The sequence below is a fragment of the Haemorhous mexicanus genome, chromosome 21 (genome assembly GCF_027477595.1).
Source record: "Haemorhous mexicanus isolate bHaeMex1 chromosome 21, bHaeMex1.pri, whole genome shotgun sequence".
Classification (NCBI taxonomy): Eukaryota; Metazoa; Chordata; class Aves; order Passeriformes; family Fringillidae; genus Haemorhous; species Haemorhous mexicanus.
The window spans coordinates 5,600,995-5,622,602 of NC_082361.1; the positions used below are offsets into that span (position 1 = coordinate 5,600,995).

The 21,608-nt window shown below is 43.6% G+C and overlaps 1 protein-coding gene across 1 annotated transcript; it reads right to left on the reverse strand.

Moving 5' to 3' along the window:
* Positions 1–881: 881 nt before the first annotated feature.
* On the reverse strand, positions 882–19,096 carry PKN3 (protein kinase N3). Its single transcript, XM_059864805.1, has 22 exons — positions 18,662–19,096; positions 15,177–15,459; positions 14,490–14,638; positions 13,557–13,686; positions 13,292–13,443; positions 12,717–12,912; positions 12,231–12,419; positions 11,903–12,012; positions 11,282–11,425; positions 10,249–10,324; positions 8,642–8,828; positions 7,835–7,946; positions 7,016–7,092; positions 6,177–6,243; positions 5,526–5,617; positions 4,975–5,151; positions 4,825–4,887; positions 4,221–4,297; positions 3,571–3,713; positions 3,225–3,332; positions 2,580–2,660; positions 882–1,748 (listed from the first exon to the last, which is right to left on the reverse strand). The coding sequence occupies exons 1-22, from the start codon at positions 18,965–18,967 to the stop codon at positions 1,536–1,538; spliced, it is 3,132 nt and encodes a 1,043-aa protein (XP_059720788.1). The 5' UTR covers positions 18,968–19,096; the 3' UTR covers positions 882–1,535.
* Positions 19,097–21,608: the final 2,512 nt, after the last annotated feature.

Here is a 21,608-nt window from a genome sequence, read left to right on the forward strand (position 1 = left end):
TTGTCTATGACTCTTTCTTTGAACCCAAGTTCTAGGCTTCACCTGTGCTAACAATCCACTGTGCTACCTCCCACTGCACAGTGGCCTTGAACTAAAGCCACAAAATACACCACAGAGGCCAACAGCAACTGCCACTCCAACAAGAGTGAGGAAAATGTGTATCCTGCTCAAACAGGCCAGTGCACTGCCAGGGTGAGCAGGAGGTTGAAAGGATTTTTGTACATGGGAATTTTCAGCAGCAGCTATACTTGGCTCTGAAAATAGAAAATCTAGGTTGAGTGTGAACTATCCCTGGTTTGTACAAACAGAGCTCTTACCTCACTGAATCCTGAAGCACTGGGACCTGCCTTGGCTTAACAATTCCCTAGATCCTTGTCTCCAGCTACAGCACAGTTGCCTTAGTCCCACTCCTGTCTCCATCTGGTGAAAAACTGAAAGAGCAATGATCGTGTCCTTGTTTGCATCAGATACCTTTTCTCTAAAACCCCTTCCCTTTTTGCCCAATGAGCTAACATTGTGAATTTAAGACATGAAAATGTATCTTATCAAGTATAATTACAAGACAGATTATGAGGCAATGAAATCACGTTTAACTCACTGATTTTCCAGTATTGACTGTCATTACTTAGCTATCCCCAAAAATTATACAGGATGTACACACTGATAAAATCTGTGGAGACATAAACTGACTGCAGTCATTGGTATCTCTCAGCTGATGACACCATGCAACATGTACACAGATAACCTGAGTGAGAAGGAAGAAAGAAAGAAAATATTACTACTGGCATTTATGGGGAAAACAAAAGTCCTGCCTGTTGAGCATTTTGGTTAGCCCTGATCTGAAACATTCAGCTGACATAAAGGAGATGAAAAGCTGAATATTTATTATATAGAAATGTATCTTTATTTTCAAAAAAGAAAAAATGTGCAAAGCTGTGTAGTTTGATATCGTTATAAACAATAGTTAAGAGTTGGCATCCTTAAATAGAAAGATTCATCTTCCTTCCAATAAATCACTTGGATCATTATCAAACATCATTGTCTTGGTAGTGTTAAAATCCATTTCTTGTCTGGCATACACATTTTTATGAGTGGGAAATGGCATACAATCATTACCAGGAGGGAATGCTGCATCTCTAGAAAATCAGTAAGAAGTGGCCACTCCCCTGCTATGCTACAACTTTAAAAATCACACTACTTACTTAGGCTTTTTGCAAAGAGTAACCTGGGTTGCAGAGATGATTTGATTTCAAGTCCAGCTCAAATTCCAAATTTCATCTATGTTCAATGACAGAAGAAGACATACCCCATCAAACGTTAATTATTCCTTAAAGGTAATTGACACCCAAGATCCTTCCAACACATGAGGCTGGAAAACCCACAGCAGGTTAATTCAGCTTGCAGGGCACCTCGTCCTGGGGCTATCAGCACTACCTGAACTACAAATACTGCTGGCTTTTCCACTGGCCCTGCAAAGTCTTCTCTATGCTCTCCCAAGGTGGTAACAATCTCTTCATGTTTTTGTTGCCCAGGAATCACACATCTAAAAGATGTCTGGAAACAAAGTCAAAGTCCTTGAAGACAGTCTGCTCCTTTCGGGTTAGGAGAGAAACCTCCTCAGGAGGAGTAAGGATTGGCTTTTGGGAAGTGAACTCTTCATCGAAGTTGCTGATGTCAGTTGGATCTCTTAGTGTGGGCACAAAGGGGGGCTTCAGCCTCCTGGCAAACAAGGCATTCCAATCAATTCCCTGTAAGAAAAGGAAGGCAACAGGCCAGATTGACATTTCATAAATAATCTTTGTGTCAAAGTCAGAGGGACAACTGCAGCCTCCCTTACGGATCACTTGCAACCTGTCTTATTTCTACTAATTAAAAAAAGAGAGAGAACTGAAAAAGGTCCAAAACAAACATCACAGGAGGTAGTGCAGAGAATCCATGCAGTGTATTTTACAGCTACAACTGTATTTAAGAGGGACATAACTACAGCTGAGCGGTGGCCAGGTGGATCTATGGATCCCAGAAATTTCTGGTGACATCCAAGTTCTTTTCTTGCTCCAGCACAAAGCCAGACAAGGTTATAAGGCTAAAAACTTTTGGACAGATGAGTAATAATGAGCAGGGATGGCAACACCTTTGCCTGGAACAAACACATACCCCTGATACAAAGCAATTTAGCCTCCATTTCTCTTAAGAGTCATGTGTATCCTGCAAAATCAGGTGATCAAATAGACTGACTGACAATCACTGTGATCACTAGATAACATCTTTGATGCTGCCGTTTAATTTTAAAAGGAATATTTGTTTATGTCTCTAAAGTTAAGTATATTTGTACATAGAAACAGCACAATCAGAAATAAACTGACTCTGAAAGCATAAAGATCCCAGAAAACAGACTTGGGGGATGTCATTTCAAGCAAGACTTGAAACACATATTCCTGAAAGAAGCAATGAGGTGCAACAGAAACTATCAATAAGATCTCCCTGATAACAAAGGGAAATAAGCCTCAACAGCAACAGAGAGCAAATCACTCCCTGCTCAAACACAAGAAACAAGGGAGAGGTACAAACCAAGTTCCTACCTTAAAAAAGGGCTGAATTTTAATCTCTTCTGCATCTTTTTCCCCTGCTCCCAATCTACGTTCTGGACATTTCCGAAGCAGCTGCAGATATCAGTTCAAAATTAAACAATGGGAACCAGAATGGACAGAAATAATGTTCCAGAGAGAAAAACAAAAGAAAGGAGGTGGGCTGATCCCTCAGTGTTTCCTCATTCTCACTTTGCACCAAGGTCATCATCTGCCAGGAATAACTCAGACCTAGTTTCTTGTAAACAGTTTGCCAACAGCAATAAGATACCTGCCATAAACTGCATATAGCATCTCAGCTTAATTGTGCACCTGTGACTATGGGGTCACATTCAAAAACTGAATCCAGTCATCTCCACTGAATATCTCTGACATTCTTGCCCTTGAATCAACACTTCTCTGTGCCAGGCTTAGCAGGAACAGTAAGCAGCCTGCTTAGTCATCCTTACAGGGAAGAGCTGCATTTACGTAAAGAGAAGGGAGGGAAAATACGTGCAAATTTTAAATATTTCCTTAGCCTATGTAGGCAGCTCCAGATTACACACAGAAATGCTGTACAGTCCTAATCAAGTCCCTCTGGATCCACTTACACAGTAAATGCAAATTCCTCAGGCTCCCAGAGACCCAGCAGCCCTTTACCTTACGGATTATGGAAAGTGCTTCAGTTGAAAGGAATCGTGGATATCGGACTTCATCATTGACAATGCTGTCAAAGACTTCCTCCTCATCATCTCCAGGGAATGGTGACTGCAATTGGGACATTCTATTATTCAATCCACATAGCACCCATTCCTTACTATTAAACAGGCATGAGAATAGCAGGGAGTTGTATGGATTCATTAATTACTGTTTGGCAAGCACTATGAATGAGAAAAATGTAACTGAAGTTCTAATAAATAGTTGGCTACATTTAGCAATATTTTACCTCGGGTGGTCAGGTCCCCAAGCCTGGTTAGTGAGATCCCCTGAGGGAAGCTGGCCTTACCTCACCAACAAGCATCTCATAAATGAGCACACCCAGGCCCCACCAGTCCACTGCCCGCGTGTACGAGATGTCGGTCAGCACTTCTGGGGCCAGAAACTCAGGGGTGCCACAGAAGGTGTTTGTCCGGTCTCCAAAACCTATTCCTGTAGGAAAAGGACACTTTGCTAAAATCCAGCACAAGTTACTGAATGGATCTGATGCAGCCTCACCTCCTGAAAGCTGTAGTTTGTCACTTGATGTTGTTACCTGGGTAAGGGGAATTGCCAGTGAGAAGTGTGAAACCTGAGGCCCCCAAGGACTCCAAATAACAAATATACAGACTATGCTTAAATGAAGAGCAAACCCAAGGGAACTTCCTGCACATTCCATTGCTCATTTACTCATCTATATGTTTCATATGATCCTATATTCTGGCTCCTTTGAGCGAACAAGCACATTTTAAATGCTTTCATAAGTCTCCTGAAGATTACACAACAAGGTATTCTTCCCAAATTCATCATGGTCAGACAGGTGAGGGGCTTTTTGTTGTTTGGCTTTTTTGATGTTAATTTTTTTAATGGGGATTAATACAAGTTACACACAAACACCTACTAAAGCCCAGATCCTAAACTGATCCTGATGGCTCAATTTAAGCTTCTCCAGTTACTCACCTTCCTTACACAATCCAAAATCTGCGATCTTCACAAATCCTTCAGCATCTAAAAGGAGATTATCCAATTTCAGGTCCCTGCAAGCCAAGAAGATGAAAGAAAACAGTGAATGAAGACTGAGGATTGCCACCCAACACAGCTTTTTTTGCAAGAGGCAGAAAGTAGGTGTTAATAAAGAGAATAAAATCTAGATTGAGTAAAGTCTACATTTGGTTTAATCGTGCATTATTTGGAAGATTCCCCTTAACTGACTGATATTTTTCCCTAAACTAAAGGCTCAAAAAGCAGCGTGGAGCTGGGTGGGGATTATTCATTTGGAAAAGAGCTCCCACAACAACATGACAAATTACCTTTTCCAGTGAAAAGAAAGCAGTGACTTACAGGTGCCCCCCAGAATGTATTGACATGTCACAGAGGATTAATCACCTGCAACATGCCAGATGAATAGCTTCTAGGTGACTTTCTCTACTGTGAGCACGATGAACATGCTGATAGTGACAGGCAGAAAGATTAGAAACCCCAGCAAGAAAGTGAGCTCCAGACACAGCTATAGGAAAAATCAACCTTCAAGTTGCTGAACTGTCTTGAGTCTCTGCCGCATTACCTATAAACAATTTTCTTCTCATGCAAGAACTGGAGCCCCAAGACTACACAGGCTGTATAAAACCTAAAAGACAGAAATAGTTATCAGGCAATATATGAGATTCAAGTTAAAAATTTATAGTGCCTGGAGACAAGAGCAATTCTAACTCACTGTGCCATATGCTCTGGAAAGACATCTTCGTGTATGCGCATCATCAGATCCCCACCTGGAGTGTATTCCATCACAAAACAGGCATGGTGAGGGGTCTGGAAACATGCAAACATGTTCACAAGGAATGGATGATCAGAAGAATTGACCACCTCAAATATTCGCTTCTCACAGTTCAAGCTGCCAGGATTCAAAGAATGAACATGTCAGTGCTAAACAGACTCAGCAGAAAAGCCTGTTTTGAGAAAGAGAGGACAAAGAAGAAAATCTTTACATCTGAAGTTAGAGAAATAAAAAGTGGGGGTTAATATAATATTTATCTTACATACTTCCAAACCTCGAATTTTGGAGTTTTCTTCAGGTGTCATTCTTACAAAAGTTAGACACCATTCTAAGTTTTCTTATTTCTGATTTTAGTTATCCAAGCCTTAAGGTCACATTTAACCTTTAGAGTACCACAGCCAGTACACAGCCAGTACCATACCTGCTAACATTTGATTACAGTTGTGGTAATGTAGCCTCTGGCAATAGTACCATCTCTAAACAAAGCTCACCTATCAATTTCATCTCTCCTAATAATGTCTTTTTTCTTCAAGGCTTTGATGGCATACAGCTTCCCAGTTGCCTTGTATTGGGCCAGCAGTACCTGAAAGACAACAGAAAAGCTGTACTTTAAGCAATCGTGTATTTCCTTATCAGATTTCTTTAACTCAAATTGATGCCAGCGATTTCCATCCACTCCAGACAGTCATCCTCAAAACCAAACTCAAGGAACTCGAAAAATACAGCACTTCTGTTTTGCAGCAGTCCAGAAGGATGTCAGTGTAAGTTATGGCCTTCTCCCAAACAGCACTATCACAGCTGGCCCAGTGCTTTAGGAGCACCTCAGAGTTCTCACAGAGGGAGCTATGCAAAGTTTTGGGAATGGAGCTCTTCCACTAGTGATCCTCATGAAAGAAATGGTAATGGTGTGCCTTGATTTAGCACTCTCAGGACAGCCTTCTCAAGGCTTTGAAGGCACAAATCCTCAAGAATTTTGACTGTTAACGACAGTTACCAGCTGCTTGTGTGGCTGGGCTGGGTTTGTTGTTCCACATCTGCACTGCAACAAATCTCTCCTGTCCTGCAATGTTTCTATTCAGACCACCAGGCAGAGCCCCATTGTCACAACCACTGCCCTCCTCCACAATGGACTTCTCTACTACCTTCCCAAAGTGGCCACGGCCCAACATAGCAATGCAGTGAAAATCCTCCAGCTGAACTGTCCTTTTCCTGCAGAAAAACAGAGGAGAGACAATACCCAAGAGATGCATGAGCAGATAACAAAGGAGTGTGTGTTTGTGTCAAGGAAAGAAGCTCTGTATGGCAAAAAGGAAAGCAAACAACTATGCCAACCACCCCTCACCTAATCCTAACAACTAAAGCTTGTGCTGCTGTTCTGTCACTTAAGAAAGAAGGTAACCCTGATGTAAGGATATTGTCTTTTTTCAACAATAATAAATTGGTTTTTTACTTTCCTGGGTATATTTACTGCTGTGTATCCCTGTTTTAAACAATATGTGTCTGTGTAAGTGCCACAGACTATAATCAACTTCCTGTTTTATGCCTCCCATCATAATAAGAGACAATGTACTGCAAATCAATAGAAACAGATGAGTGTGAGGGATGCCAAAAGTAGTTCTGGAATGTATTACTTAGCACACAGACACATCTAAATATACTATACCACAGCACTTCAAACACAAAGAAGCCCTTGAAAACAGCTAAATGACTTTACCTTCTACTAAATCACCTCTTACACTGCAGTGCACAGTGTACCAAGAGGCTCAGTATTTGGCTTAATGAACAGATAGACACAGCAGACATTTAGACAAGTGAAGCTCAGAGCAGATTTTTCATTGTATTGTCCACACTCAACATTAAAAAATTGTTGCTGAGAAACCAAAGCACATGTTAAGCAGAATTTTAGACTTTATGCTCAAAAATCTGAGCCCAGTGACTCTTTAATCTGTGACCTGAGACAGCCCATGCTATCCACAGTTACCTTGGAGACGCTGGGATTGGAAATCCTGTTACAGGAGAGCTGCAAGACTTCTCCTCAACATGAAGCCTCTTCAGGCACTAGGAGGAGAAAGAAAAATACAGTGGGTCATTCTCTGAAATCACTAAGTCTAACCTGAACACCCACATCCAACTTTTCTCCTCTGTCAGGATCCAGCATGACCACAGACATGTTCTTGCAGATGGTCATTGCCTCTGCTTGGACGTAAGTAGCATAAAACCAGATTATCTATGAGCACACAAAACTATTCCCATGTACAATAATTTTTATAGGGTCAAATCTTTTAAAATAAACACTTTTAAAAGTCTAGGATAGAACATTTACTTCCTAGATGTCAAGAGTCAAAACGATCAAAGAATGCAGTTTCCTCTAGCACAAAAGCCAGATGAGAAAGGGTACAAACAGGTGGCAGAACAGGTCATTTTACTGCTTAAAGAAATGTTCTGCTCATTGCTGACAGAAAAGTAGAGCTACTCTTGGTTTTGCCCAGTTTCTTTAATGACAAAGAACCTCATTTGCTTGCTGAAAGCCTGCTGACCCTCCTTCCCTGCTTTCTCTGTGCAGTCTGCTCTGTACTCTTGCTCTGGACTCCCAATGCTGACCTACCTCCCATTTTGCTTCTCCAAGAAAAGCAAGTTATAATTTTTTTAAAAGAGGGGGGGAAAAAAAAGGTGCAACTCTTTTTGAAGACTCCATGCCAAATTGGTATAGCAAATTTCTTCAGTAATAAATTAGAAGAACAGGGCTTTGAAAGAACACCAATCAGCAAAGACAACATTCCCAATTAGCTCAGATGGTTACCGGAGAATCTGCAGGAGATGGCGCTGATTCCTTGGAGGTGGCCATCAGAAAAAGTCTTGGAGGCTTGGCTGGTGCTTCATCAGCAAATGCAAGCTTAGCCACAGGGAAGTCACTGCATTTGTGAGACAGAATCGAAGGAGATTTTGCCTTAGGGCAGAGCACTGTACACAGACACCTTTGCATCACCTCTGCTGTGCTAGTTCAGTCCAAATCACTGGACAACAGGACACCCTGGCTCACACCGTTAGTCTGTGAAGTACCAACAAGACATATTCTCTCCTAAATTAGTTAAAGGTTGGTTAGACTCACATTCTAACACTGGCTCTCTGATGCTATAAAATTAATGAAACACAGGTATGTAGAAATAAGTCTTTAAAGAAATCTTGATTTTAATAGCAACACAGCAACTGAGTAAGGTGTTTTTCTTTCCTAGGTCCTGTGCATCAGTGGGAATAATCTCTTTAGAGAATAACTGATTCGAGTTTTTAAAAAAATATTTTGGGGGAAATTTTCTTCTATAGCACATTCAAAATCTCAGCTATGTCCCTTCTGAGTGCTACATTACTCATGAAAGCAGAGTGCATTTTTTATCACAACAATCACATGGTGACCTTGCATAGCTCAGTTACTGTACTGGTGAAGCCATTTAATTAATGGAATTTTCTTTCCTTCAGAACACAGAAACTATACATCTTTTTTTTTAGACAGATAAATTTTTCTCATCAATGTCTTCTACCACCTCCGTAAGGTGCAACAGAATTTTAAGATCTACCCTACACCCATTCCAACACTCAGGACATCACTTACCTACTCAATTTGGACACTGAATCACCATGACTTTGTGGGGAAGCTGGAGGAAAGTCTGTGTGATTGGGGTCATGAAGTGGGGGACTCAGCGTGCTGATGGAACTACAGGGAGGGAGGAAACTCATCATCAGGCGACCCCAAGCTGCAACATTCATGTTCATTTGAGGAGCTCGGAGAAATTCCTTCCCTGGAGGAGTCAGAGTCAAACATCAGTAAGATTACAACACATAAATTACAGTCTCACATAGTGTTAAACTCTAGTTTTCAAGTAAACACCTGTGGGTTACCCCAAAAGGGTAGCTCACCCTTGGGAGAATGGGCTTTTCCTCAGGGAATAAAGATTAATAATGATGATGATGATGAAACAGATCTGCTATCTCACCTAAGTTCAGCTCCATATAATATCATAACAATCTTCAAGTTGAAATTGAATAGAACATTAAAAATTGATTTTACTTCAGGTCAGGTTTCCATCTCTTTCAACACTACATTTTAATTATGCAGCCTGCTAACAGGAAGTTTCTGAAAATGTGTTAAAAAGAGTAAAATATTTGGGATATTTTCATTATTTTTACTACTTCCTGAAGAGTATAAATATAAAATCTCATTTATCCCCACTGTCACAAAAGCTCAGTATGTAAGGTTTCACCTTATTCAGCTTCACAAGAAAGAATCTGCAGAGAAATAAGAAAGGATGCAAGCTATTCCAGTCCATAAATCTCATAAATCTGAGATGCCAGCTCTAGAGACTTGACAGTCAGTAGCCTGTTCATGCTACAGTGTTCTGTCATTCAGAGTTTTCCAGAAAACCTCCCAACATCTCTTCATCAGTAACAGCATGGCTGGTTAAATTAGTACAGTTTGAGTCCTGGATCTTCTCATAGAATCATGGAATGGTTTGGGTTGGAAGGGACCTAATGACCATCTAATTCATGCCCCATGCCACGGGCAGGGACACCTTCCACTATCCCAGGTTGTTCCAAGCCCCATCCAACCCGGCCATGGGCACTTCCAGGGATGGCACAGGCACGGTTTCTCTGGGCAACCTGTGCCTCACCACTCTCACAAGGAACAATTTCTTCCCAGTATCCCACCTAATCCTGCCCTGTCAGTGGGAAGCCATTCTCCCTTTGTCCTGTCATTCCAGACCCTTGTCCAAAGTCCCTCTCCAGCTTTTTTGGAGCCTCTTTAAGGCTCTGGGAGGGGCTCCAAGGTCTTCTGAGAGCCTTCCTGAGCTGAACAGTCCCAATTCTCTCAGCCTGTGTCCAGAGCAGAGAGGCTCCAGCCCTCTGAGAATTTTGGTGGCCTGCCTTGCTGCAAGAGGTTCACATCTTTCTTATGCTGGAGGTCCCAGAGCTAAGTAGTCTGCTAAATAACTAGCAATTAAATCCTCCTAGCAATGTTAATTGTGAGTAGCAGCACCATGACAATATTACATTACAGACGGAACTGCAGCCAGACTGCCTGCAATTCATGTGACTGAACAAACTTTCACATACACAGTAATTAGAAAGAGTTTTAACATCTCTCAGATTGAGTAGGACAGCAGAACCTGCTTGTGCAAACCCCTGCTCCCACCCTGGACAGTCACTTCTCCAGCACCTCACCTTTCTGTTTGGGGAAAATGCGCTTCTGTCGCTGCAGTTTTGGCTTCCTCTCAATTACAGGATTACAGAACATCACCTGTCAGAGAAGCAAAAGAGATTTTTCAGGTTTCTCCATTTAAATTGTAAACCCAAATTTTCACACATGCCTTTTTTCTCATCAAAATCTCTATTTATATCTGTTTGGTAAGTTTTGAGTCAATTCCAGACTCCAAACTTGGTTATTCCAGATTCACCCTCTAATCAGCTGCTACTTCAGTTGTGGGTTTAGAGACTGGAATTATCTGCTGCCTGAAATTGAGAAAAGCCCCAGAATTAAGACCAATTTGTATTTCCCAAAAACTTATTCTAATTTGTGAAGCCATGCATAAAGAACACACCCATTTGTAGGGTAACAAACACAGTAGCTCATGGTACAGAAGTAAAAACAAAAAAAAAACCAAAACCAAATGCTACAAACAACCACAAAAAAAAAAGAAAGCAGGGAGAGGAGGCAAATTTTGGTGCATGAGGTTTAGATCCTACTTTGGAATGGTAACTACAGGAACTTTCATCACAACACAAAGGAGAAAATACTGCAGCTTTTAAGGGATTATCGAGATTATCTCTACATTGATGGTACTTCAGACTATTATTAGCCTCAGAAAGATGTTAAAATAAGCATAGCCAGAGGGAGTTTGGATCTCTGATTCTACAGTCTCTGTGATTCAATCCTGACCATTAAGCCATATGTTTAATTAAAGTGCCACCAATGACTCATAATGAAAGCAAATAAAAACGAAGGGATTTCACAGCACACACACACATAGTTACAGTGGAGCAGCTGAAGAGTCACTCCAGGCTATGGCATGTGCACATCTATTCTATTGTGTTGTTCCTTATTCTTATACAGGCTATTGATGCAAGAGGGTTTCAGGTATCACTCTAGATTATTGCTGCTTCCATTCCTTGTACTCTGGGTTGAACAACTGCTTTCAGGGCAGACACCCTAAAGAGACAGAATTCTCTGAGAAAGAAACAAAGCTTACATTTATACCTCTGCAAAAAGCATTCCTTGGGGCTCCAGCGAGAGGCACATCCCATGACGTTCATTATCAAGAAAATCATCCAAACGTAAAAACTTCACTGCACAGAGTTCTCTCCAATCTCTCCAATAAATTGCAATTTCTAGCTCACGAGACTGGTGGGATGGGTGAATGGTGGGGGAGAAAACAAAGGCAGAATAATTACATATTGCTCCATGCTCTAGAAATGGCACATGTATTTGTAAAAAAATAATAAATAAAATAAAATCAGTAAACTAAAGAGTATGCATAAAATACTTCTTAAGTGCTTCTGTTCCCTGCTTTTGATGTTTTTAGATCTTCTTAGCTACAGACCCTCTTGGGAGTCCCCGTTTAGAAATCCCTGAGAGCCACTTTGCTGATAAGATGAAATAAAACTGCTCAGATAAGGAGAGAAGGACAGCAGATGCTGTTCAAGCTGAATCTCTGGCAGTGATACTTTGCCTTCAGGGAAGGCCAAGCTAACTGGCAAATCAAAGGCCATGAGGACAGCAGCAATACAGGGTAGAGCTTAGTGGAATGACAGCTAAACAAACAAATCAGGTAAGGTTAAATGGAAAAATAAACACCACATGAATCTGAGGCAGACTTACCCGGTCCAGCTCAATGGCAAAGCTCTGGTCCCACGCCTGGTTATTAACTGGTCCCCAGTTTGTCTGGCCAACCACTTTATTGTCCACTTTGAGCACAGCAAGGACCTCATCTGGACAAAGAAGGAAACATGGATTGTAATGTTTCATCTCTCATCCCGACCAATTTCCAGGAGAGTCCTAGGAGGACCAGGCACAATGCAATTCATTCTCTCTCTTAGTTTTGCAAAAATTGGGTTACTTATAACAACACTTGTACCAGGCTGAGCCAGTGAGAAGCCCCCTTGCTCTGATATGCCACCAGCAGGTCCCCAGGGAACCCTGTACTCACTACTTGGCTCTTCATTCCGGTATTTTCCTGCAACACCACGGCCATGGATGCCCAGGCCAACTCGTGTCCGGGAAAGGGATCTCAAATCACTTGGGCTGCCACAGATGGGAGAAGAACTTGTCATTCGGGAACGTCCTGGAACATTTTCCAACAGATCCTGACACCCCATCAGTCTCACTTCCAGTGTTCCTGAGGAATTTTAGGAGAATAAGGAATATTATTATGTAAAAGATAAAGTGATTCCAGTCAGTCTGACCTCAAAGAGGTCCCAGAATGTCTCAGATTCATGATTTCTTGATTAATAGTTTAAATTGACTCCAGATTATTAGACTGCAAATCAGTATGCTCAGAAAGCTCTGCCTGACCTAGAAGACAGAAGTCCAGCTCCTAGAAAATCCAATGTCCATATGACAACAATGAGAAAAAACAGAATTCATTTTTCTCTCTGTCCTCCTCACAACAACAAGTGATGCAGGATCCCTTTACCTGTAAGGGCTGTAGGTTTGATGACTGAAGTGGGTTGCATGCTGCCATGCCGGGCTCCCAGGGAGGAAGTGTTTACCAGCTCTTGTTTGATGAGGGCTCTTTTTGGGTGATCAGGAGAAAGCTCACTGAGCTGACGTTCCAGGGAGAAGCGCAGCAGATCAATCTTCTGAGAGGACTCTTGCAAACGACCCTGAGCCTACCAGTGTGAAGGAGAACAGAAGGCAGGCAGAAATTTTCCATGTAGAGTCATGTAGACCAGGTATTATCAACTGGAGTAAGCTCAAAAAAAACCCAACAAGACAACATCTTGCAAATACAGGATACAGATAAATTAAAGACAAAATATTTTCCCATAGAGCTTGAACTCCCACCAGTGTCACTTCTGATGTTCCTGAGAAATTTCACCAAAGCAAGGAATGCAATCCCTAGAAGGGGAAGTGATTCCAGTCTGTCTCGACAGAGAGACAGGAAATTCCTAAATTAGTAACTTGGTTAACCCTGCTCATTCATGCTAAATCACTAATGTGAAGGCATGAAACCACCCTCTCAAGAAGGCCTGAGCAACGTCTGCTTACCTCAGCCAAAAACTTGCGATCCTGTACCCGACTGCCCCCCAGGATCTTCAGCACATTTTTGGCCCCCTCTGCTACAGCAGCTTCAATGCGCAGGTGATGCCTCAGCTCCTCAATCCGCAGCTCCAAAGCACTGATGGTGGTCCCCATCTTCACTGGCCATTCAGGAGGTAAAACATGGCAAGGATGAAAATCAACCAAGTACTGTGGATCTCAGGGCTCTGTCTGCATTTGTTGTGGACTGTCTCAGTTATTTAAAGCATGTTACCTGCTGGATCCACTGTATCTTCCATCCCTCCTGCTGACTGAGATACTTTCACAATGTGCATGCGGATTATTTCAATCTTTGTCTTGCTGTCCTGAAGCATCTGCTGAGCTGTAGCCAACAGCTTCCGCTCCTGCCGAAAGGAATCAGATGCAGAGAGAGAACCATGATCACTAAAAATGGGTGGTGATGATGACGTGCTCACATATGAGGGTGAGGTGGTACTTGCACAAAGGGTCTTAACTGACTCTGAAATGGAATACACAAGTGGTTATGTAAAGGAGGCACCACTGAGGATCAAGGACTCTGAGATCACGATCTCCATTTGCAGAGGGAAAGGACAGGTCAAGGACGTGCCCAGTTAATACCAAATCCTGCAGTCACTGAGACTCTTGTTCCCTGGTTAACTGCACTTAGAGTGTTCTGTAAGCAGAGCAGAGGTTTTGAACACATATAAATATCACAGCCCTCTTACACTGCTGGTCTTATTGAATTAAGCCTCATTATAAGCTTGGATTTGAAATGTTTTAAATTATCTTTTGACTTTTAAATATGATTATGCCAAACTCAAAAAATGAGATGAATACGAATTCACTAAACCTCTGAAAATTTTTCTCACATAAAGAGATACCACATGCTGTGCTTTATCCTAAACAACTCAGTGATATCAGAACATCACACCACCTAACTCAGTTACAACACCAGTGCTTTCTTAGCTTTCTTTCCTCACCAGTGACTTAACACACCTCTTGTACCACCCTTATGTGCTGTCATTATGCTGAGACTCACAGTACAGAGCTAGGATTCAGGCAAGTAATCTTTGCAAATTAATTTCTCTCCCAAATTAATTATCAGAGAGAGAATTGTGTATAGACTTAAAATACAAATTTTGATCCAGTAATCCATGCTCCCAAATGGCTCTTTATTCCTGCTTACCTTGGATGCTGAATACATTTGGATCATGTTCTCAGCTCCTTGTTTCACTTTCATTTCAACATGCAGCTGCTTTTTCAAAGCTTCAACCTTCCTTGCCATGGGGTCTGGGTTTCTTTCCCAGAGACAGGGATCTGGAGATACAGATCCATCTGCACAAACAACACAATCAATACCATTAGTCATCTTGTCTCATTTCATTTCACCGGGTTACAGATGGGTGACTCTGCAAAGGAAAGTTAGGCTATAAAATAAGGTACAAAAAGATCTTGTCTACAAAACTGATTGGGAAACACTTTCAAATTAAACTCAAAATCATATCTGTAAATATTTCTTAATTTGTCAATGAACCTGTCCTAACAAGCACTCTTCCAATTTTATACTCATTATATAATAAAATAGTCGGATGTTGAACTGTCCAGAAATTCTATTCAAATCTCTTCAATTCCACGTACAACCTATTCCTGAATATTGCCCATGCCCACCACTCTCAGGTGGTTGTCTCCCTATACTCCCTTTCACCTTTATAGCACCATTCTGAACTTTTTATACACAGATAATTTCATCAGCTAAATACCAAGAAGCTCCCACTACTCGTGAGCCCTCAAGAGAAGACTATATCAATTCAATACCTCTAGAGATTGAAGCATTTTAAGAGAATGTTCCAGTCAATCATGACCCAAGAACTACCTGTTGTACTCTTCTCTTTGTCTGGTATCAAAATCCGTGCATTGAGCTCCTGAAGTTCCCAGTGCAGCTGCTCCAGTTTTCTGTTGGAAGATTTCAGCATGTGCTCGATGTGGACAAGGTTCTTTCTGTCTGTTGTCGCTTTGCGCAGGTTTTCTGCTCCCTCTTTAATCTTCAGTTCCTTCTGTATAGCCCGGCGAAGCAGCTCCTTCTCACCCTCCAGTTTCTGCTGGAAGCTTGGATCCATTAAGTTCACATCATTGCCCAGCTGCAAGAGAGAGCTGCCCTGCAGCCCAAGAGCATTGAGCAAGAGGATTTCAGAGAGAGCACTGTCATTGCCATCTTTATGCCATTGCCATTTTGCTGCAGAGCCATTTTTATGACACTGCAGCAATATCCTCATTAGATTCCACTCCTTCATTTCTTTCAGAAATTCTCAAGTCAATCTTTTCACCAGTTTTTCAAGAAGACAAACCTACATTTCAATTGCAGAGGACAGAACACAACTTTGATCTTAACATGCCTTAATTTGATTTTAAACCATAATGGAGAAAAACCTTCATTTTACTCATCTCCTTGTTATTTAATGTCTACACACATCTTTGTTCTTCAAGAATCAAAGTTCAGCCAATATTTGCTCTTGTTCTGATCAACATTACCTTTTACCAGTTTGATGTTTTAGATACAGATTTTTATCTGATTATGCCTTGATGCTGACTGCTCAAAGACACATCTCAGCTAATCCGTTAGAGCTTTTAGGAATGCTATGAGCATGTGTTAACCCTCAGCTGTTGTCCCTGAAGAAGAAAAACGCAAGCCCTACAGCTGTTTCTACAAATGAACAAGCAAAAGAATAAGTTTGACTGTCTGCTATGTCTGAAAAGGTGAGCAGACTAATGTCTCAATCTCTGTTCTCTAAAGGTCATGCTAAACACTGATTATTTTGAGTAGCATTAGTGGCATTCACTCTTGCCCTGGGCTTTGTTTTACATCATTTCAAATACCACTTGTTCTAGTGAGATATGGCTCAGCAAGAGCTCTGGACAGAGCTGCCCTGTCACAGACTCTGGACATACCCAGTTTGGGCAGAGCAGAGGTTTATCTCACTGCCCAAATAAACACTGGATCCAGACAGGAGCTGCAAAGCATCCCTGAGGGTGCTACCCAACACCACAACACATCCAAGCAAGAGCTTGTGCTTCTCTCTTCAACAGGAAGAGCAGCTTTAAGGCATCCAAAGCAATGAATGCATTCATAACCTCACACTAATGACTCACACCCATGGCTTAAATGCAAAAGAAGTGGTCAAGCACTGCTACAGTAACTGGCTTAACATCACAGAGCACATCAGTGCCTAAAGACAGGGCTCAGGAATCCCGACTTGTTTTCACACTCTGTCACTGGTTGACCACATTTCCAACAACAAACCACGCTGGCTTTGTGTTACTCATGTACATTGATACACTTCCAGAGTGTGCTGTGCATCCAAACCTCCTCCAGAAACAATTACTTAATCAAAGACTCAACCAAACATCCTTGATTAGTTTTTGCTACAATTTCAGTTCAACAGCACAAAGAAAAAAGGGGAAAAAAATCCATTTGAAAAGTTGGCCTAAATCCAAGCTTTGGCTGCAATGGCCAAAATAGGAGTTTTTCAGATTGGTAGCAAAACAAAAAGGTTCAGACCAACATCCTGATTTCAGGAAGTTCTCGCCCAATTAGTAAAGCCAGGAACTAAGCCAGAGCTTTGAAAGACATCCAAAGTTTTGTGAGGAAGAATTTGAATCATGGATTTCCTGAGTCACAGGCAACCTTTACCAGCCCTAAGTTGGAAAATCAAAAAGCTCTTTATGCAGTCTGTAGCAAGTTACTAAAAGGAGTTTGATGGTTACAATTCTCATTTAAATAACTTATAAATCACATAGATTCATCTTCTATCCAAATTATGCAAATGGGTGTAAGAATTCCCCCCCCCCCCCCCCCCCCCGACTGTACCTGTTCTCTGGGTATTGATTCAGAGAACAGGTACAGTCTCAGCAGTTCTCACATCAATTTTCCTCTACATCAGTCTCTGTCAAAAACTAATCTGAGTATCAGTTAATGCATCAGGCTAAATCTCTATATTTAGAATGTAACATGTTTCACTTCCCCGTCTTCCCCTCTGCGGATCAGAGGGTGCCATAACATGAACACTGTTTGCACCAGGAAGATAAAACACTCCACTTTTCACGGCCACAGCCTGTGCTACAGCTGTTCGTGGGTTCCCTGGAAAGGTCAGTCTCCAACAGAATCCTGAAACACAGTTACAGCTTGCAGAGAATTACCCAAAGTAGCTGAAATTGCCTTGCTTTTGGCACTCGTAGTGGGGATGCTGGAGCTCAACCAGAACTTCTGCCAGGCTCGTGTCATACCCAAGTGTCCAGACTGCTTTCTAACTAGCAAAAATTTCAGCAGTATGAGTTACACTTAATCCTTTGGACTGCAGCCAGGGAGATCCCATCCTATTAATTATGCCCAGCTTGGAAATGAGTTTCACCTGCACAAAGCCCAGAGCAGTCCTGGCCTTTACACTTTCACCACTAACACAGAAATTGATTTATAATTTGATTTAATAAGCCAGTGGTGAGGCTGCCATCCTCCCTGCAGCCCAAACACTCCCAGGACATCTTAAATCCCATCTTTCACAGCAGCTTTGTGTCGTAGGGATGAGACCGAGGTTGGGGAGCCTCATACCAGCTACATTCATGTCTTACAAGAAAAAGTCACGGATAACTTAGGAAAAAGACACTTGTGGTCCTGCCTGGAGCCTTCCCAACTCCAAGTCTGAGGGCTGGAAGCAGCGAGCCCAGGAAGCACCGGGATGGGAAGGACCCGGGCGGGCGGCAGCCAACGCTCTTTGTGTCGGTCTCTCTGACCCTTCTTTCCCAGATTAGGCTTGAAACTTTCGTCTCAAGGGAAGACGGCAGAACATCTCCCCCTCTCCGAGGAGCTTGCTCCAGACACGAATGTTATCCCAGCCCGGAGCTGGCTGCCCTCCCGGCCCCGCGCCAGCCCCAACAGCTGCCTCGCCCCCAACACCTCCTCGACGCTGAGAGATTTCCTCAGCAGGCACCAACTTGGCCCGAACCCCATTTCCCTGAGGCGAAGAGGGACATTTTTAGGGGATCCCACCAGCTTCCCACACCCCCTCCCACATCCTTGGGGCGCGGCCATGCGAGCGGAGGGAGAGCGGCGTGAAGCCCCTCACCACAGCCGCCTCTGCGGGGGCTCCCGGCGGGGCGGGACACAGGATTTTCCCGGCGGGAGATGGATGGAGGGACCCCCAGAGGACACAGGGACTCCCAGTGGGCGCAGGGCCGCAGTGCTTTCCCGGCGGGGCAAGGATGGAGGGACCTCCAAAGTGTACAGGGAACCCCAAAAGGCGCGGGGACCGCCTTCCCCCAAGGCGCTGCTCGGCCCGCTGCCACCCCCGAGCCCTCAGCGCTCACCTGCGGGGTCGCCATTGCCGCCATTGCTCCGCCCGGACCGGCACTTTTCAAACTCGGCGGTCCCGGGGCCGCCGCCAGCGCCCTCTCGCGGGGGCGGCCCGGGGGAGCTGCCGGCGGGCGGCCCTCGGGAGCGGGACGAGGAGCGGGAGCCGCCCTTCCCCACACGGCTCCGGGGCAGCAGCCGCTCCGGCCCCCGGCTGAGGAGGCGCCGCCGCCTTCGCCCGCCCCGGGGGGAAACGCGCGGTCGAGGTCCGGAGAGGCGGCGGGAAGGAGCGAGGACACCGTAGATGCGGAGGTACCGGACATCGCCCGCCGGGGAAGGACAGGCTGGAGAAAGGCTGGAGGGGTCAGTGCCCGCGCTGGCACAGAGGCCGCGGGTCCGTGCCGAAGGGAGGGCACGGGAGGCACAGTGGCGGATCCCCGCTCCGTCTCTCTGGAAGAGCAGAAAGCCCCGCGGGTGGCCCCAGCCGGGCCCTTTGTCCCGAGGCCATCGGGTGGTTCCCAGTTTTAGTTCTCCACATGGGCTCGTGACCGGCGCTTGTTCGAAGGGGAACCAGCGAAGTGCAGCTCTGCTTGTGACGGGATCCCTGCATCCCATCCCTGGGACGGGGCGATGCTGGGCTCTGGGGAAGTTTTCCCCTGCAGAACTGCCCCTTCCCACGCAGTGTCTGCTGAATATTTGAGGGAAAAACGTCCCACATGAATTGGCGAGGCTGTCGGCAATCCCCTGGCTGCCGTAGTGAAAAAACATCGTGCTGCAGTAGTGCCACAGCATCACACAGAAAAGACTGTGTGTCACAAGCCCAGTGCTTTAAACAAAATAAAAATATACTTGTTGTTTTCAGGTGTTTAAAGACGCTCCTCAGCGGTATTACATAATGTTACTGTCCTACGAATATGCTTTTCAATCATGGAGCAGTGCACAACTGTGAATCAGAAGGCATTTAGAGGTGATAGTATTCCCACATACAAATTTAGAAATATACTAATAAACAAAGTGTGTTCCTTTTACTTAATTAGAAAAGTTTTTCTAGCCTAAACATTTTGTAAGTGATTTGCAATTGAGTAATTAATAAAAGGAACCCATCATAAAATTAAAAATCTGAACCTAGCTTAACTGACTTGAATTAATAAAGCCTTAAACTAATACAAAGCCTTTGAATATGCCGCTGTTGTTAATAAATGCACTTAATCAAGTGTATTTGATTAATATAAACCCTTCAGAAACCTGATGCTATTTAGAACACGGTCCAGGCTCTGTTTACTGTTTAAGCAATTATTTTGACTGTTCATTCAGTGGAAATACTGGAAAGGGGAAAATCAAACTAGCAAGTGTAGACTGAGTTCCAGAGGTGCAGGGATGTTTCCACACCTCCAGCAGATCCGTCCCAGCAGTTGGGATCAAGGCTGTCACTGAGGATGTGCTTGGGGGGCTCTGGGCTGGGGTCCTTTGCCCACCACACACTCAGGGTTCCTACAGTGGCGCTTCCCCCTCTTTCCTTCAGGTCTCAGACCCTCCAGGGGAGGCAGAGGAAGGGCAGGGGGCAGTTTAGGGATTCTGGGGAGCTGGAGTTCTGCAGCCTGGAGGGAAAAGGCTGGCTGCTCTCAGCTCCTGGGTGACCCCAAGGCAGTGTCCCTGGCTACCCAGTGTCCCAGCCCCCTTCCCCGGGCATGGCTCAGCTGTGTCCCACAAATCCTGCAGAGAGAGGGGGCCGGTACATGGGACCAGCAGTTCCTGCCCATTCAGCAGCCACCTGTCCCGCGGGAAGTGTCACAACTGGGAGCACGACGTGCCCCTCCATCCCCTCCAGGATCCCGCAGGGCACCATCCCCTGGTGCCAGGGATGATCCCGGATCTGGGTGGGGGCTAAAGGTGCGTCCCGACCTTGAGCCGGCAGTCCCTGTCCTCCATTACACCCGAGAGAGCTCGCGGAAAAGGTGATGATCAAGAAAAAGTCTTAAAAGTTTCAATTTTTAATCCAGGAGAGGGAGGAAGGACATTAAGCACAAATCTGTTTTCCCGCAGGAGGCAAGTGTCGTGTACCAGTCACTTGCGACCTCCCGTCACTCTTCTCCATAAAGGAAAAGCAAGCACTGTCCACGTCACCCGTGGGGTGGCCGAGTTTGGGACTAAAAAACTGATTTGTTTGAAAAAGACTCTTAGAAATGGTAACATCAAGTAACAGTTAAATGTATTTTAATTCCTTCAAACAGAAGGATAGCTTGAAGGTACAGCAGAGAAATTATTTCATTGATTTCATTCTCTTTAAAAAACAAAAAAAAACCCAAACCAAAACAAAAAACAACATGGCTTCAAAATTCAGGAACAGCATCCAATAAACAAAGAACTATCCTTATGCACCTGGTTTAGTGTGGTACAAAGAGCTTACAGATTCAAATGAATATCATAAATGACTGAGAAATCGATTCAGATAATGCTTGTTTACAGGGACAGAAACTATGTTGACAAGTATGAATAAGTACACAGATAATCTCTTTAAAAACCCCAAACCTTCCTGACTGTATTTACACACTCAGCTGTATTTGTTTCCTTTGGCACGAGAAATTACAGACAAAAGATTCCATTTTATAGCAAATAAACTTAAAAATAACCTTTGAGATAGTTAGGCCATATAGCCACAGCACAGCAGCTTTATTAAATTGCTGCCAACTCTATGTTCTAGCCCTGGAAATTCAAGCCAAAAAACCTGAAGTCATTTACCACCTGTGACAAATTTCACATGGTGGGATTAACTGTATGTGAGGAACTCAAGCAGTGGGGAATTAATGATATTTAATAAGAATGAATCTCCCATTATTATCCAAGGTAGATGTCTTTTAAAAAGCTCTTTATACACATATAAAATAAATCCAGTAAAAAATGGACACCCATTACATATATTCAGCCAAATTAGACATTAAGTGAACAGTCAGAGCAGACAATGGC